Source organism: Bombina bombina, chromosome 1, assembly GCF_027579735.1.
Source record: "Bombina bombina isolate aBomBom1 chromosome 1, aBomBom1.pri, whole genome shotgun sequence".
In the NCBI taxonomy this organism is placed as follows: Eukaryota; Metazoa; Chordata; class Amphibia; order Anura; family Bombinatoridae; genus Bombina; species Bombina bombina.
In genome coordinates, this window is record NC_069499.1 from 757,710,096 (window position 1) to 757,728,792 (window position 18,697).

Sequence of the window (18,697 nt, forward strand, 5' to 3'; positions counted from 1 at the left end):
TTAAAAGGGACATGGAACCTAGTACTTTTATTTTCCTAAAAATGATCACTTTTCTTCATTCCCTTGATATTTTTTTATAAAGGGCAGGGACATAAGCGATTTTGCAAGGAAGTTATCCATTTGCAAGAGCACTAGATGGCAGAACTATTTCCTGTCATGCAGTGCTTCAGATGCCTAACTAGCAATCTCTTCAACAAAGATTTTTTAAGAAACTTTTTAAAAATTGTATGCTCTCTCTGAATCACAAAATAATTATTGGGGTTTCATCTCCCTTTAAATCTAGGTAATTGTCGGCACTATAAATAGGTATGTAGTGCAAATATGTCATCACAAGCAGCCTTACAATGTTTTCCACTCCATTGTGTCTGGAAAAAATAAAATTACATTTATATTTATATAATTACAATACATTTATACAAATTTTCTATTTAAGTAAATGAACCTAAGCTGACGATTTAATAAATCATTCTTAAACTTTGTACATAAAACAATTACATCGTTATATTGTTTAAAATGTCAAGTTAAAGGGGTAGATTTACTAATGTGCGAGCGGACATGATACAATGTAGCGTATCATGTCCGTTGCACATCGATAAATGCCGACAGCATACACTGTTGGCATTTATCATTGCACCAGCAGTTCTTGTGAATTGCTAATGCAATGCCGCCCCCTGCAGATTCGCGGCCAATCAGCCGCTAGCAGAGGGTGTCAATCAACCCAATCGTATCTGATCGGGTTGATTTCTGTCCGCCGCCTCTAGAGCAGGCTGAGGCGGACAGGTTAAGGAGCAGCGGTCTTTAGAGCTTGATAAATATGCCCCAAAGCCTCAAAACAAAAATGTTTAATTTAAACTAGAAACCAAAAAAGATTATGGGCTCTATTTATCAAGCTGTGTGTGCAGCTTTGGAGGTCATTCGCTGCAGGCTCGTATTGCTGCCCACCTTCTGCGATCCTGGGCGGACAAGTTGGCGTAAGCGAACCCTGTCTGTCCGAGCTTTGTTAAATGTGTCCCTAAATGTGTTTAATTGATGATTGTAAAATTACTATATTTATTTACTAGACATGTGCGATTCGGTTTGGTTCGATTCGGAGATTCGGAAAATTCGGAGATTCGGATCGAACCGAATTTCCGAATTAAAATAGTGCCGAATCTACCGAATAAATCCGAATTACTTCGGGTTTATTCGGATTTATTCGGTAGATTCGGATGGCCATGGATTGCACTAGTATTATACAGTATATTAGGTTATATCACTCTGCTATGGGTTACACCTAATATACAGTACATAATACTAGTCTAATCCCACCTAACACTTACCGAAATTCCGAATTTCCGAACCGAACTGAATCGAACCGAATCCAGCCGAATTTATTTGAATCCGAATGAATCCGAAACAAATCCGAACCGAATTTATTTGAATCCGAATGAATCCGAAACAAATCCGAACCGAATTGATTCAAATTTTTCCAAATTCGAATCGCTCCGAACCGAAATTCGAAAAAATCCGAATCGAACCGAACCGAACAGAATTTTTTCGCCATGCACATGTCTATTATTTACAATAAAATATACCAGGATTGTAATTTGTTTTCTATTGTTTGTGGGTAACTTTGTGTCTCCTGTTGTGAAAAAAAAAAAAGAGTACAGGAATAAATTTTTCTGAATGAAAAAATACAGCCAACAGTCGTTACTGTTAATGAATATGCTGAAATATGTTGCTATTCGTAAAACAGGTTTTTAGAAAACATGACAAAAAGGAGAGATGGGAAAGATTATTCTGTTTGCTTTTAAGCATGGCGGTTCCCATTTCAATATAGAATTTAAAACTTTAAACATATTACTTAAATTTTTTAAAAACTGATATAATTTTAAAAAATACATCTGCATTGTATTCTGAGTATGATCTGTGCTTTAAATTCATCATTATATCTTATATTTATTTAGGGCCAGATTACGAGTGGAGCATAAACGTTTGAGAGTGAGTTTGAGCGCAAGTTGAAAGTAAACGCGATCGATTGAGCCTGTTTTACTTTCAACTCATATGTATTTTATGTATTTACAGACATTTATACACATATAAAACACATAAATGCATATGTTTACATTAATACATATATATATATATATATATACATAAGTGCATTGGAGCCCTTTGCAGTTAAGTAGATGAAAACATGTAAAATCATATTTATGCAATATTCATATTTAATAAAGTGTTATACTGTGTATATCTTGTAAATATTTCCCATTCCAATGTTCTGCACATAGCAGAATATGTTCTATGTATTTATGTATTGTATATATATAGGTAAAAATATATACTGTATGTTACCAAAATACCATCAGATATATGTAGAAATATGTATTTATGAATAAATAGAACATATTATGTTATGTGAAGAACATTGGAATGTGAAATATTCATATTTTCATGAGGGGTTAGAGCATATGAGAATAAGCGATCGGGTTTGCGTGCAAGCTGGTGTTAAGTTGTTTTTACACTTTTTCCCAATTTTTATGGGGGAATAGGTTATAACGCAGTATTCTAAGTTTGGCTTTTTGCGCGTGTCAGGTTAGTCCTAGAGCAATAACTTTTTACTTTCAACTTATAAAATGAGCGCAACCAAAGCGTGTAAAAAGTTTACTTCTAGCGCAATAAGTGTTCTAGCTATAGCGCTAAATTGCGCTCCACTCGTAATCTGGCCCTTAGGGGCCTATTTATGATTGTGTGAGCAGACATGATCCGATATAGCATACGCTCTCGACATTTATCATTGCACCAGCAGTTCTTGTGAACTGCTGGTTCAATACCGCCCCCTGCAGATTTGCGGCCATAACTTCTGTTTCCGGCGAGCCTTTAGGCTCGCCGGAAACACGGGGCATCAAGCTCCATACGGAGCTTGATAAATATGCCCCTTAGTTTTTAATGTCCCTTTAATTTAGAGATTAGATGTTAAATTAAAAAAAAAAAACATAACGTAATGCAGCATATTGCTATATTTGCATTACATTGCTTTGTTAATAAGGATACTCATTGGATTGCTTTTTTTGTATTACAATCAAGTTTAGTGTATTAACATATCTTGGATATATCTCGATTTAGTATATTATTGCAAAAATATAATGGGATTTGAAGCTTTAAATTTATTTTTTTCTTAACATGATTCCTGATACTCATCTATGGATAATAAACTTTATTTGCAGCTGGGACACAAAGATAGCATCCAGCACTACATCATTTCACCTTCATTATGCATCCAGTCGTCTGGCAGATGCTCAGTAAGTGACAGTGACCCTTTGCAGGCCATAAATCAATGTTGTCAATGATTGTCTTTATTGTGTAGTCTATCAAATACACCAGCAATTGTATAGCTTTTTACTCAGATCTTATGTTCTGAATGCTCAGAGCCAAACTAAGGTTACATTCAACAGATTGTCAGTTCTTCAAGGCAAAGATTTTGTAACTGATAATTTGTCATAAACTAATGTGTTAATGGTTCGTTCTGTTTGCAAAAAAATAAAATCTGGCCCTCTATGAGAACTTTTTAACTTTACCAGGATGTTATTGAGCATATCCAAAGTTTGCTGTCTGAAATAATCAATTTCCATGTCTAATTTACAAGTAATCCTTCAACCTGCAACAGGCGATAACATCCAAGATATACAGACATTCATGGATTTGATCCAAATCATTTTCTTTATATTTTCCATAAACTCACATCTTTTTTAAGCAAGTGCTGCTTATATTAATCTTTTATAAAAAAAAAAATGGTATTAAGCTTCAAGCCTTAAGATATGCTATTTGTCTGTCATATTCTTACGGTTGTCATTCTTGCACATACAGTTGTAGATTTCCTGCAGTAAAAACAGTTAAAGTTTTCCATTACATTTAAAAAAAAAAAAAAAAGATGCCTATTAAACATGGATTTAATGCAGTCATTAACATTAATCTTCACTTTTCAGATCAATAGACTCTGCAAGGGAATTCTATAAATAGATGCTAAATTATGAAGTTATTAAAGTGAATGTGATTTTATTTTTTTTTTAAATGTAGCACACAGGAGAATTTATCAAGCTGCAGGCAAAGAAAAAGCCCTCAAGCAGAGAATCAGGGGCCGATTTATCATGCCCCGTATGCATCTTAATGCATCTGTTTCCGAGCGAGCCTTCAGGACCGCTGCTCCTTAACTCGTCTGTCACCTCTGAGGCGGCGCACAGCGATCAGCCCGATACCCCCTGCTAGCAGCCGATTGGCCACGAATCTGCAGGGGGGGACATTGCACAAGCATTTCACAAGAAATGCTTGTGCAATGATAGATGCCGACAGAGTATGTCGTATGTACGGCGATTTATCGATGTGCGGTGGACATGATCATGATTCATATCAGTCTCTATTGAGGTGGCAGAGAGGATAAGAAACAGGAACTGCTTTTTAAATTCAGTTTTGCTAAGTAGCACATTAAAGCCTGCACTGCAATGTATCAGAAACTGCAAATGCAGCTTGAGTCATTTTCCCCACAGTATGTACCATCATGAGTAAGGTCCTAACAGAGTTCAGGGTAACCAAATGCCATTTGCTAATAGTATTTAATAGTACACAAGTAAATGCTTGCACAGACCCATCCCCTGCTCTTGAGCATAGGGCTTGTTGTCAGTCATTCTAGGCAATGAGATAGGAAACAATGGTCTTGCATCTGCAGCTTTTAACCAGGCCTGCACCACAAGGGCACCAAGGAGAAAGAGAGAGGAAGAGAGAGAGGAAGAGAGAGAGGAAAAGAGAGAGGAAAAGAGAGAGGAAAAGAGAGAGGAAAAGAGAGAGGAAAAGAGAGAGAAAAAGAGAGAGGAAAAGAGAGAGGAAGAGAGAAAAAGAGAGAGAAAGAAAGAGAGAGAGAGAGGAAGAAAGAGAGAGAAAGAGAGAGAGAGAGAGATATATTAGTAATCTTAAGACGTGTTGATGAAATATTACATATAAAAGTAAAAAAAATTATAAAAAAAATATTAAACTTACTGTATAAAATCTATAGATTTAGAATATTGTACAATATGTTTAATCATTTTTAATAATTTTTATTATTATTTTTTTAAAATTTTGTATTTAATATTTCATCAACACGTCTTAAGAATACTAAGTTTTCACGTGCACTAACCCAACCGCCGCGTTAAAATCTAAATCTTGAAACATGATGTGCATTTTTTATATTCCTATATTTTACATTTGTCACATAGAAAATAATGTACTTTTTATTATTAAACATATATTTCTATATATATCTGATTCTGTTCATGTAAAATACATATCTATACCTATATGTATGTAGGAATAGAAATGCAGGTATAGGTATATACAGATATATATAGAAATATGTATTTAAGAATAAATAGGACATATTCTGCTATGTGAAGAACATTGGAATGGGAAATATTAATATTTCATGTTGGGTTTAGAACGAGTATGGGTGTTAGCTTTTTTTAAGTTTTCCACGCTCCATTGACGTCTATGGGAGAAAAAGTTCACAAGGTCACGATAACTTATTTGCGCTCGTCGGGTTTATGCTTGTGTGAAAACTTTTTACTTTAAACTTGTAATACGAGTACAACCCGACATGCGTAAAAAGTCTCCATCTAGAGGAGTTAGCGCTCGAGCGGGAGTGCTAATTTGCGCTCCACTCGTAATCTAGCCCTATATGGTGAAGAGTCAAAGCTGCTTGCATTGTTATTTGTTAAAACAATGTGTCATTTGAGGAATAACACTACAGATCATAGAGAGGTCACTTGTTTTATCTTTCTTCTCATGTTAATAATCATGCACACTTATGGTTCTACAGCTGGCATGAATAATCTGTCATCTCTTCCGTACTGGTTAAGAGTATGGATTAAAACAAACCTAAAACTTTAAGAAGGGGATTTAAACTTTCCTTTAGCAAATATTTAAATCTGATTCTTTTTAAAACACACTCAACTTGTCTCCTTGCCAGTAAAGGGAATAAGGAAATATAAATCCTGTGTAACCCACTAACTGAAGCAAACTGCTATTCTCTATTTCATACTTTGTAGCGTCTGCATCCAGCAAGCACTAAATCTACACTGTTATGGCTGGCTTCACGCTTTATTAGGATTGCCAATTTATAGAGCTATTGAAAATGAAAAGGCTATGAACTCACCTTGATTTAATAGGTCATTTGTATGACCTTATAACTACATTACATATTGCCGCAATGTCTTATCTTGCACAGTAAGTCTTACAGTCATCACCTATCTCCAATTTAGTTCTTTTCCTAACATAATAAAGAATAATCATTAAAAATGACAATCATTATAGTAAGACTGACATTCATATCTTTGTCTAAAGTATTTTGTATTACAATATATTCATTTATAGAGTGAAACACAAATACACCATTTCATGGACCTTCCACTGCCTAGTGCATGTAAATCTACATGGAGACAAAAACCCAAGGCCAGATAAGAATTCTTTACGTGCTCTTTACAGTAACAACTGTTACCATGGACACAAGAGTGAGACACTGAACAAAAAACATCATTTAGGACAAAAAAGAAAAAGGAAGTCTTTTTTTTTTTCAAGGTTCATGAAATATACCAAAATGGGCCTGGATCAATATACCAAAATGGGCCTTGGGTTGCCTACTCAAAAAAATATTTTTTTGACAGGTTAATAAAAAAAAAAACAATGCTCTATTTCTTCTCTGAAAGTCCCTGTAGTGAAGGGGTTAAAGAAACATAAAACTCTTTCTACAAAATTACTTTAAAAGGGAATTCAATTCAAAATCTCATCCTTCATATGTAATGTAATTAATTCTAAATATCTTCAATGCACAGTACATTTTATAACGGGAATACATTGCATTTTTTTTAAATGGCTCTTTATAAATTATAAAGGTTTAATTCTGACTTGCATGCCCTTTACTTGTTGGTACACATTTTGCATATATTATAATTATTTGAATGCTTAAATTGAAAGTAAATCCTAGCATTTTACAAACACTAGGATTTACTATTGAAACAAATAAAGGGCACTTTCATTCATGAAGTATAAGATACTTCATGTAGAAAGCTTCTTTATTTGATTCAACTGATCACCGCTCTTAGCTACTACAGCAGCGCATGGCTAAAAAATGTTTTGGCTAAGAGGTGACGTTTTCACCTCTTAGCCAATAGCTGTGCGGTAAATCCGGCTCCCATGGGCGCCAAGCTTGATTTACCGTGCGGCTATTGGCTAAGAGGTGAAAACGTCACCTCTTAGCCAAAACATTTTTTAGCCATGCAGCTAAGAGCGGCGATCGATTGAATCAAATAAAGGAGCTTTCTACATGAAGTATCTTATACTTTGACAGGCCCATTTATCAAGCTCCGTATGGAGCTTGAAGGGCCGTGTTTCTGGCGAGTCTTCAGACTCGCCAGAAACACAAGTTATGAAGCAGCGGTCTAAAGACCGCTGCTCCATAACCCTGTCCGCCTGCTCTGAACAGGCGGACCGGAATCGCCGGACATCAACCCGATCGAATACGATCGGGTTGATTGACAGCTCCCTGCTGGCGGCCGATTGGCCGCGAGTCAGCAGGGGGCGGCGTTGCACCAGCAGCTCTTGTGAGCTGCTGGTGCAATGTTAAATGCGGAGAGTGTATTGCTCTCCGCATTTAGCGAGGTCTTGCGGACCTGATCCGCAGTGTCGGATCAGGTCCGCAAGCCCTTTGATAAATGGGCCTGCATGAATGAAAGTGCCCTTTATTTGTTTCAATAGTAAATCTCAGCGTTTGTAAAACGCTAGGATTTGCTTTCACTTTAACAGCAATACCTTGCTTCTATAATTTCCTTTAGTTGGAAGAAAAGTTTTATGAGCACAAACACAACAGCTATTAATTAGATAGATAAGTTGCAGGATTGCAGGATTAGATAGTGTAATTCAGTGATTGCAGCTTTAAACCTTAAAAAGTATCTTTTTTTGTTTAGCTGGTAGTGCTAACAAAACATAAACATACACTATGTTATACAAATATCTGTTTCATCATTGAATAGTAGCTCCTAGGCTGCATAAAAAGCTTCTCCTCTCCATGTGCCATACAGCAGATAGAAAGATGGACTGACAGACAGAAAGATAGACAGACAGAGAAGCAGATGATATCTCAGTATAAAACCGTCAGGAATAAAATGATTTTGTATTGGTATTAGAACTATAGATTTTGATGATAACTTAATTTACTTTTAATTATCTATGATCAACTTTAAAGGGAGATGAAACCCATTTTTTTCTGTCATGATTCAGATAGAGCATGTGATTTTAAACAACTTTCTAATTTACTTGTATTTTCAAATTTTCGACATTCTCTTGGTATCTTTTGCTGAAATGCAGGGAAGCAGGTTCAGGAGTGTACATATGTCTGGAGCACTATATTGCATCAGCTTTGCTAGAATGTTATCCATTTGTAAGAGTACTGCATGCCATGGGAACAATGCAAATGTGGTATTAGAAATACATTGGGAACTTTCTTTAAATGGAATGCTCTGACTGAATCACAAAAGACAATTTTTGGGTGTCATATTCCTCTAATTTGTTACTCTGTCATTAATACACTGTCAGCATCACCAGTAGCACACTGCATGTATTAGAACCATTCAATATATTGTCAAACAAATCCAATCCTACCTGTTTTCCATCCAATGTATACAATTTCTTGACCACTCCAGTCTCCAGTTTGATGGCGTCAGTGATGTCAGTGAGGACTTGTTCGAAGGAGTGGGCTGTCTTTTTGTTCAGGAGGACCCGAACCGCTTTCCGTGGCTTCACACCACTCCGAATAATTGTAACCAACTTGGGACGCACAAAGTCCTTGTTCTCTCTGGACTGGGTGTTACAGGAACCTAGCGACTGTGGGGATTTAAGAGCAGCTGAGGTCTTCACATTGACGGACCAGTTGGGATTTACGTTCTTGGTGTATTCCAGTCTCTTGAAAAAGTTGTCAGATGAGCAAACATAACTTTCACCTTAAATGATATGACAAACACAGGTATAAGGATATTTGGGAGCAGCTTAACAAATTAAAGAATAATAGTCATCATTTTTTTTTTTTTAGCAGTTTACTTTTTACCAAATTAACATCTGCCATATGTTACTCCCCTCTGTGAAAGGGTTAAATATATAGACACTCTCAAGTTGCTATCAGAAAAGCATATGCACATATCCTTAAGGGGACATTAAACACTAACACTAAGGGGTTGAATTATCAAGGGCCAAATGGCCCCTGATGCCCCTATTTCTGCGCGAGCCTTCAGGCTTGCCGGAAACAGCAGCTAAGAAGCAGCATTCTTAAGCCTGCTGCTCCTTAAAGGGACACTGAACTCAATTTTTTTCTTTTGTGATTTAGATAGAGCATGCAATTTTAAGCAACTTTCTAATTTACTCCTATTATCAATTTGTCTTCGTTCTCTTGCTATCTTTATTTGGAAAAGAAGGCATCTAAGCTTTTTTCTTAGTTCAGCACTCTGGACAGCACTTTTTTATTAGTGGATGAATTTATCCACCAATCAGCAAGGACAACCCAGGTTGTTCACCAAAAATGGGCCGGCATCTAAACTTACATTCTTGCATTTCAAATAAAGATACCAAGAGAATAAAGAAAATTTGATAATAGGAGTAAATTAGAAAGTTGCTTAAAATTTCTTGCTCTATCTGAATCATGAAAGAAAAAAATTGGGTTCAGTGTCCCTTTAACTGGATCCGCTGCCTCTGAGCGGCAGACAGCAATCAACTCGATCGAATACGATTGGGTTGATTAACACCCCCTGCTAGCGGCCGCGAATCTGCAGGGGGCGGCATTTCACAAGCAGTTCACAAGAACTGCTTGTGCAATGCTAAATGCCAACAGCGTATGCTGTCGGCATTCAGCAATGTCTGGCGGACATGATACGCTACAGTGTATCATGTCCACCAGACATTGGTAAATCGGCCCCTAATGGCCCGATTACGAGTGGCGCGTTAACAGTTACTGTTTGCACGTGCGGGTTTTCCACTCGTATTACAAGTTAAAAGTAAACGTGCGTCTGGTTAGTGTGACTTTTGAGGCTCTGATTAACTGTTTTGCAAATATTAGTTTTACAATATTAGTGTTATATCTCAGGATAGCAGATTAAAATGTCAAGTCCAGATATCTGGACTTGACATTTCAATCTGCTATCCTGAGATATAACACTAATATTGTTATTTTCCATATAGGTTAACGTATCAGGTTTACTAACCATTTTTTTGAAAGGTACCAAACCTAACTCTATATTTTAACTATTTATTTCTATTTCCCCTTTTTATTTCCCCATTTTTTATGGTTGTTACATGGATCCATGATATTGTATTTGTATTTAATAAATGCACATGGTTTTAATGTAATCGCTTTTTCCTTTGCCTTGTGATATTTAGGCGTTTTTTGTGTTTTAGTTTTTTTAGAACTACTAAGTATAATCAGACAACAATGAGGAGCAAGAGGAAAAGGATCTGTTGTTGATGACTGGGAAAGATTTACAAATGAAACTTGTTCAAATAGCCTTCAGGTGAATTATATAAACTCATCTAGATTATTCTTGTTTAAGGGCCTGGGCTTGTAATTATTTATTGTAAATTGAGGGCTTAGGTTACGGGAGGAAAGTTAGATCTGAGTGGGCATTTGCAATGGGAAAGGGATACAATGGGGGCATTAGCAATGGGAATAGAGGATATTTTCTTTTAAATAGGGAGGTGATCATATCAGTGGATGGATCATGTAGAGGGGGGTTGAGAGGTAATTATTTTAGAAGGAGGTGCTTGCAGTTAGGGTCACTTAAAGGGAATATAATGCAGTGGGGAACAGATGGGACATAAGCTTAATACTGCTGGGATAGATTTGCAGATTGGGTTAAATGGTGTGCCAGGTTCTTCACAGCATGGTATTAATAGTATGATTCTTCTAAAAATATTTCACCATAGTTCCTTATTTTGCTATTTTTACCATAGATTTGACATAGCACATAACAAAAGAAAACATTTATAGCTAGATTGTTTCACCCTTGCAGAGCTCTCCTCTTGCTAATATTAGGAATCTAGTGAGAAGATAATGCCAATATAACCACAGTGATAGTCATACTGCAAGCAATGAAGATGCATCTGCTTTTCATAGCATGAGTCATAGTAACCACTGTCATACTTATGAACACATCAAGGGCAAAAAGGGTTGTCTAGGTCAGCCTTGTTCTGACTCAGGTTTTATTCCCTGCGATCAGTGAAAGCCAAGGTAAATATATAATTTTTAAATTAATTTGGGAAAAAAGAGGGCGCACACAATTAACCTTTTTTGCACGTGGCGCCTCCTTTCTCACAAATACTGTGTTTTTCAAGACTTTTAAACTGTAAATGTGAGTTATAACCTGTTCTAGTCATGCGCTATTCTGTTGCTTTTATTGCTGTGCTTTGCATTGGAGACAACTCTTATTGTTTTATTTCAATCACCATATGGTTAACTTGTTTTTTTTTTAGTTTTATGACAGAAGAAATACATTTGGAAAGAAATATTTTTTGAAAGGCGAACTTTTTATGAGTGTTGCGCTAAAGATACAAAGTGACCAGGCGTGCTGCCCTTATTTTTTAATAAAGTTTGATAAATAAAAAAGACCAAAAAGCAAGAGAGAGGGGGAACCCAAAAATTAGACCCTTGACCTTTTAGCCCCATTGTCAGCTACATATCAACACTTTAATCTCAGACCATCTTGCCCTGAAGTCCGTCTCACAGACCCATTATCCCCTTGGTCATACAACTGCTGTCTGCTACCCTGATTCCTGCATGTAGAGTGAAGTGCTGGGCCTGGCTGCCACATTGCCACACACAGCATTCATGTCATACATTGCTGGCCCCTGCTGTGTATTAAATGTAGCAGCTCTATTTGCCTGAGGATTTCACATTTAATTGCAGAATAATTTATGGCATTTACTATGGTTGAGTATATATTTAAGGTGACAACTGTAGTATTTTTGTCATATTTACAAGCTTTTGCATTGTTTTTTTATTTGTTAAGTAAGGTTGTGTTTTTAATGCAAATACATGGATAAAGAGGCAAAATGCAGTCATATCTGTCCCCAAGGTTACATATAACCAGCAAGTTTGGTTTATTAGACAAAATAAGAAAATCTTCTAAATATACCTATTAATTCACATGAAAGCTCAATCATTTTTAGCCTTCAAACACTGGGTGGCTATTTACAAAGGGCAGCACCACAGCCTCTCCAGCCATAAATTAATTTAATTTCTGCAAGTGCACTGGACAGCAGCTCTCATTGTGCTAACGCTGGGCAAGGTAAGCCTTAAGCAGTTACTATGGAAACAATGTGATCTGAAGACAGCACAGTAATGCACCTTGTAAATAAGCCTGCAGCTGAAAATCACTGTTAAAAGCTATGATTCTTTTAATAATAACAATAACTGTGTAGCCTTTTCACTTGTAGGTTAAAATGGGATAATGCAGACATACAATAATAAAGATTTAATGTTAACCATTTAGCCACAGAGTCTTTAGCAATGCTACATTTTAAAGGGACACCGCCATCCTGAGTAAGTTGGTTCTATATTAACAGGTTACATAGCTTAACGTTTTCAAGTCCCATTGCTGAGGAGAATGCACCGATCGAGCCTCTCATCATCAAAATGCCTGATCTTGAAATGAGCTTTAAAAAAAAATAGCCAATTTTATTTGTGTCAAAAATGACATAAAGGTTAGTGTATGAAAGATAAATCAGAAGCCAAAAATGGCACCCTTAATGGAACAGCTCCAAGAAAAGGTTGTGTTCAGCCAAAAACAATATAGATTAATGTCTTGCTTTGTACTAAAAAGCTCAAGATACTGTGGGCTCCAGTTATCAAGCAGCCATTGCTGCTTTGGAACACTTCTTAACCTCTCTGCTGCCTCAAAGGTAGTAGAAATAAGTAACCCTAAATCATTTGGGGTGATTGACAGAGCCAGCTTTTGCATGAGAGCAAGGGGTAGCTCTGCACAAGGATTTCAATCACAGATGGACAGGTTCTCTAGTTGGGAACATTGTCAGTCTATGATTTAACAAATGGGTCCACTGTCTGTTTTGTCTCAATGCTTGCATTTTTTTATTTTTGTAACTGTTTGTTAATATACTGTTTTACATTACAGTGCTTTAAAATGTATAAACTCCATCGTAAAAATTTAAATAAGATAGCTCTGCTTAGAAGCTGGCACTAGATTATGGTTTGTAATGTGTTTGCATCCTAACTCTCTGTAAAAAAGAGCAATCTCTCCAAATTGTAAAGACATATGTGAGTCTCCTATATCTTTGTCATGAGTGTACAGCCTTAGAGGGAGCATACACGAATTGATAAATCCAAAAAACAAGCAATCTGCTTTGGCAGTGGTAGAGAACCCCTTGAAATAAAGCTATTACTGAAATGACATGAATCATGTGTTAATGAGTCATTATAGTCGGAAAATGACATGCTGTAAATTCATTAGAGCCTGTAATTTTAAGACTAGTGACCCTGTACCTCGACATGTTTAACCCTTGCAAAGGGATTGGATCAGTGTTAGTTTTGGCTTGGGATCCGCAGGGCTTTGCCCTTTGCGGGATTAAACACATAGTGGTTCAGGGAACTTCAGGGTAGCAAGTCTTAAAATGAAATATTGTTACAAATAAGAGCATGTATGTTTTCAACTATAATGACCCTTTAAGCTTGACTCGAATAAAAGTTCAATTCATTTTTTTATGAGAGCGTATTTGACTACTTATGTTGAGAAATGCCCTTTTTCCAATTTAATAATCACAAAAATATTTTAATTAATGGAATAATCCATTTAAAAAAAAATCTATATTTTAGACCCCTGCTTAATAAATTTGTGAGAAAAAAATAGTTTTGTCTACTGCAGGGGTGGGCAGAGTTTTGTAAGGCAAAGGCTACCTCTAATTTTATTCCCAGTGATGTGGTCACCTAAATAAAAGACACCAGTCTTGATAATAATAATTACAATAATTTATTTATTGAAAAAACACAAAGAATAGTATTTTTGCCAAAAATAGGACCTGCTGGCTGAAAAAATTATTTTTGCTACAAATAGGACCTGTTGGCTGAAAATTGTATTTTTGACACAAATAGGACCTGCTGGCTGAAAAATTTATTTTTGACACAAATATGACCCGCTAGCTGAAAATTTTATTTTTGACACAAATGGGACCTGCTGGCTGAAAATTGTATGCGTATTATAATTAGTCTCACAATCAAGACAGTTCGAAACTCATTCTACAAAGTAATTTTATTGGCTGGACGCCATGTTAGGCTGATTAGGGGGCAGGTCCTGTAACCAAAGCTGGGGCAGCGAGTTCAGCTACAGCCGCGTTGCGCATGCTGAAGTACAGTGCCCATACCGCTGTCATAGACTCAGAGTCATAGCCGATTTCAAAACTCTGCATAAGAGAAAGATTTCTCACACATCTACGGTGGCGAGGCTCTTCACTCAGAATCTAGATTCTATCTAGAATTCTAGATTCTGAGTGAAGAGCTTCGCCGCCGTAGATATGTGAGAAATCTTTCTCTTATTATACAGACTTTTGAAATCTTACTGGTGGTCACCTCAAAATTCACTCACGGCCCACTGGTAGACCGCGATCTACTGCTTGCACACCCCTGGTCTATTGGGTAATCATGCTAACACCATCATTTCCAGAGACAGACACAAGGTAATTCTACTGAATCTAGAAGTATAGGTATACCATCTATCCATTGAACAACCTCTCTCCTTAGAAAACAGGATTATTTTGGAGAGACTTTAACAACCTAGGGCTAGATTACAAGTGGCACGCTATTGTTAGAGGAAATAAGCAATATTGTGACTGTGCTAACTTGCAAGCGTATTACTAAATTAATGTAAATGTGTTTGCTTGAGCACAAACTAAATTAGCGTGAATGAAGACCTTGTGTAAAGGATAAAGGTAAAAAAAAAATGTGCACCAAACAAAATAATTGCATTAAAATAAAGTGGTATACCCATATATACAGTTTCTGATAAAATTATTCATATAAATATTAATACCATTTTTCTATAAGTGTTAAAAAGGTATATGGTATATGACAAGGTATTTTACTGGAAAATATGTGTATGAGTTTATTTATTTATGTATATATGACTACTGTAACAACCTACTAACTGGCCTTCCTCTCTCCCGCCTCTCCCCCCTTCAATCCATCCTAAATGCCTCTGCTAGGCTAATCCACCTCTCCCGACATTCCGCTGCACCCCTCTGTGAATCCCTTCACTGCCTCCCCATTCACAGCAGAATAAAATTCAAAATTCTCACTCTGACCTACAAAGCCCTTACCAATGCAGCCCCCCCCTACCTGTCCTCACTCATCAACAAATATACTCCAGCCCGTCCCCTAAGATCCAACAATGATCTACTCTTTGCCTCTTCTACTATTACCTCCTCCCATGCTAGACTACAGGACTTCTGGAACGCACTTCCTCGAGCTGTCAGACATTCCCCCAACCGCTCCTCCTTTAAATGCTCCCCAAAGACCTTCTTGTTCAGGGAAGCCTATCACCAAATCAGTAACTAATGAATTCCACTTGCCTATAGTTGCCCTCATCCAACTCCACACTAACATCATTCCCACCTTTGCAGTCCCCACCTCCTGTTTCTCACCCTCCTACCCATTTAGATTGTAAGTTCCCATGGGAACAGGGCTCCCAATTCCCCCTGTATTTGTTTGTTAAATTTTGTCTGTTGTCTCATATTGTACTGTCCTTTTATCTTTGTTACCCATGGACAGCGCTGCGGAATCTGTTGGCGCTTTACAAATAAAGAATAACAAAAATAATAATATATACACACACAGTTTATATATTTATACACACACATACACACATATAAACACATATATACACACATGTATATTAGGGAAGGGTGAATGTGGCTAAATTGAAATTCCAATGATAGCGTGAATATTCCTTTGAATATTCGTTTTACACAATCGAATATCGATAAGAATAAAAATTCTTTAACATTCGAACATCAAATGTTATTTTTCGATTTTTGAATGTTATTTTCGAATTTGAATGTTACTTTCGAATTCGAAATTTAGCTTTGGAATTTGAATGTTCCTAATAGTTCAAATACACACATTTAAATTTCAAATGTATATATACAAATATATTATGAACATTTGAAATTAAAATGGATTTGCCTTATTTTTAATTAGCTTCTTAAAATTCAAATTTATATTTAAACCCCCCCATAAAATTAGAGTATTCAAACGAATATTATCGAATGTTAATTACAATTTGAATACCAATATTCGAAATTAGAATGTTAGAATGTTTGATAAACATCCAAATGGACGAATGCATCAAAATGTGTTTTACATTTTGAATGTTGCGAAATATTATACATATTAACACATATTTATACACTTTGGAAATCTTTCCTCTCAAACTCCTTTTCACTCAAAACCTTAAAAGATCATTTTTAATCAATTTTAATATGTAATAAAGTTATTTTCTGTGTTCTTACTGTAAATATTTAACATTCTAATATTCTTCACTTAGAAAATTTTCTTTGTATTTTTTAAATAGATATAGCTATATATATATGTGTATATATATATATATATCTGTATATATCTATACATTCATATAGATATATAGGTATAGATATATATATTACACAAAAATAATTATTTATATACAGTATTTATATATATATTTAAAATTAAAAATAACATTTTCTTTGATGTGAAGTACATTGGAATGTAACATTTTTATAACTACCTTTTGGATTTAGAGTTTTAGGTCTAACGTGGTGTTGGATTAGGGCCTGAGCGATAAGTGTTTATTTTTTCTTGAAAGCTTGCTCCATTGAAGACTATAGGGAGAAGTTAATGTGATCGCACTATCAGAAGTTCTGAGTTAGCACACACTGGGGCATATCTATCAAGCTCCGAAAGGAGCTTGACGGCCCGTGTTTCTGGCGAGTCTGAAGACTCGCCAGAAACAGCAGTTATGAAGCAGCGGACAGGAATCGTCACAATTCAACCCGATTGAGTACGATCTGGTTGATTGACACCTCCCTGCTGGCGGCCGATTGGCCGCGAGTCTGCAGGGGGCGGCGTTGCACCAGCAGCACTTGTGAGCTGCTGGTGCAATGCTGAGTACGGAGAGCGTATTGCTCTCCGCATTCAGCGAGGTCTTGCGGACCTGATCCGCACTGTCGGATCAGGTCCGCAAGACCTTTGTTAAATAGGGGCCTTTGTGTTTCACTTCCATGCAAACAATTTACAATCAACTTATTTTGCACGACGTTCTAACTTTAGTTTTAGAGGTGTTTTTACGTGCGAGCGAAATCATTATTTAGCACACCACTTGTAAATGGGCATTTAATTTGCATATCAGTACTTTCTCATCTTTGAATAAAGCAAATAACCTAAATAAAAAAATGTTTCAAGGTTTTTTTAAAACATCAGAAAAGAAAGTAGCTTCTTTCAGTGAGTTAAAGGGAGACAAAACCCAAACATTTTCTTTCATGAGTCAGATAGAGCAGGCAATTTTAAACGACTTTCTAATTTACTTCTATTATAAAATGTTCTTTTTTTGTTATCCTTTGTTGAAATGCAGGGGTGTAAGTTCAGGAGTGTGCACGTGCCTGCAGCACTATATAGCAGCAGTTTTGCAACAATGTTATCCATTAGCAGGAGCACTAGATGGCAGCACTATCACCTGTCATGTAGCGCTCCAGACATGTGAACGCTACCTATCTAGATATCTCTTCAACAAAGAACAACAAGTGAATGAAGCAAATTTGATAACAGAAGTAAATTAAAAACTTTTTAAATATTATATTCTCTATCTGACTCATAAAAGAAACATTTTGGGTTTTCATGTCCCTTTAACATAGCATACTTTGCTTTTCCATCGGTCTTATCAATATTTAGCATTTTTATTTTTTTATTTTTGACAAAGATGATCCAAGAAATGAATTTTCCTTTACTTTCTACTTGTTTTATATACTAAAAATGTAGGTGACACTTTTGTCTATTTTACAATAAACTGGGGTTTCAGAACAGCAAAAGGTCTCAATTATCCCCTGCCCCCGCCACTAAGCTAAAATACCCTTTATAGTAATCTTTTCAAATAACAGCAATTAATAAACCAGGGTATTTTCAGAACTTCTTCAGAATCAAGCAAAATATTTAGCAGTTCGCTTTCCCCGGCAACATTTTCTCAGAATTAAAAACCTGTTAATTTTGCCCAATTATGAAGTTAAATATAATTTCTAAATAGAGAGCAAACATCTCCCAAGAGAATTCCTCAAGACAAAGACTGGTTCGTCCATCTAGACATTAAAGATGTTTATCTTTCTGCCCCAGTAGGGGAATCCCATTGTCCATTCCTTCAATTTCCAAGGAAAGATCAATTCTAGCAATTAATGTATATCCACCACATGTCCCCTGGATATTCACTAAATTACTTAAAGGGACATGAAACCCCCCAAAAAAATTATTTCATGGTTTAGAAAGAGCATGCAGTTTTAAACAACTTTCTAATTAACTTCTATTATCTAATTTGCTTAATTCTCTTGATATTCTTAGCTGAAAAGCATATCTAGATAGGTTCAGTAGCTGCTGATTGGTCGCTGCACATAGATGCCTTTT

General features: G+C 36.1%; 1 protein-coding gene across 1 annotated transcript in view; it reads right to left on the reverse strand.

Moving 5' to 3' along the window:
* Positions 1–18,697, reverse strand: part of DCX (doublecortin) — a 164,682-nt gene that overhangs the window by 107,581 nt on the left and 38,404 nt on the right. The window contains exon 3 of the mRNA XM_053691889.1: positions 8,665–9,002. Coding sequence (XP_053547864.1) covers positions 8,665–9,002 — 338 coding nt within the window. The remainder of the gene's footprint in view (positions 1–8,664; positions 9,003–18,697) is intronic.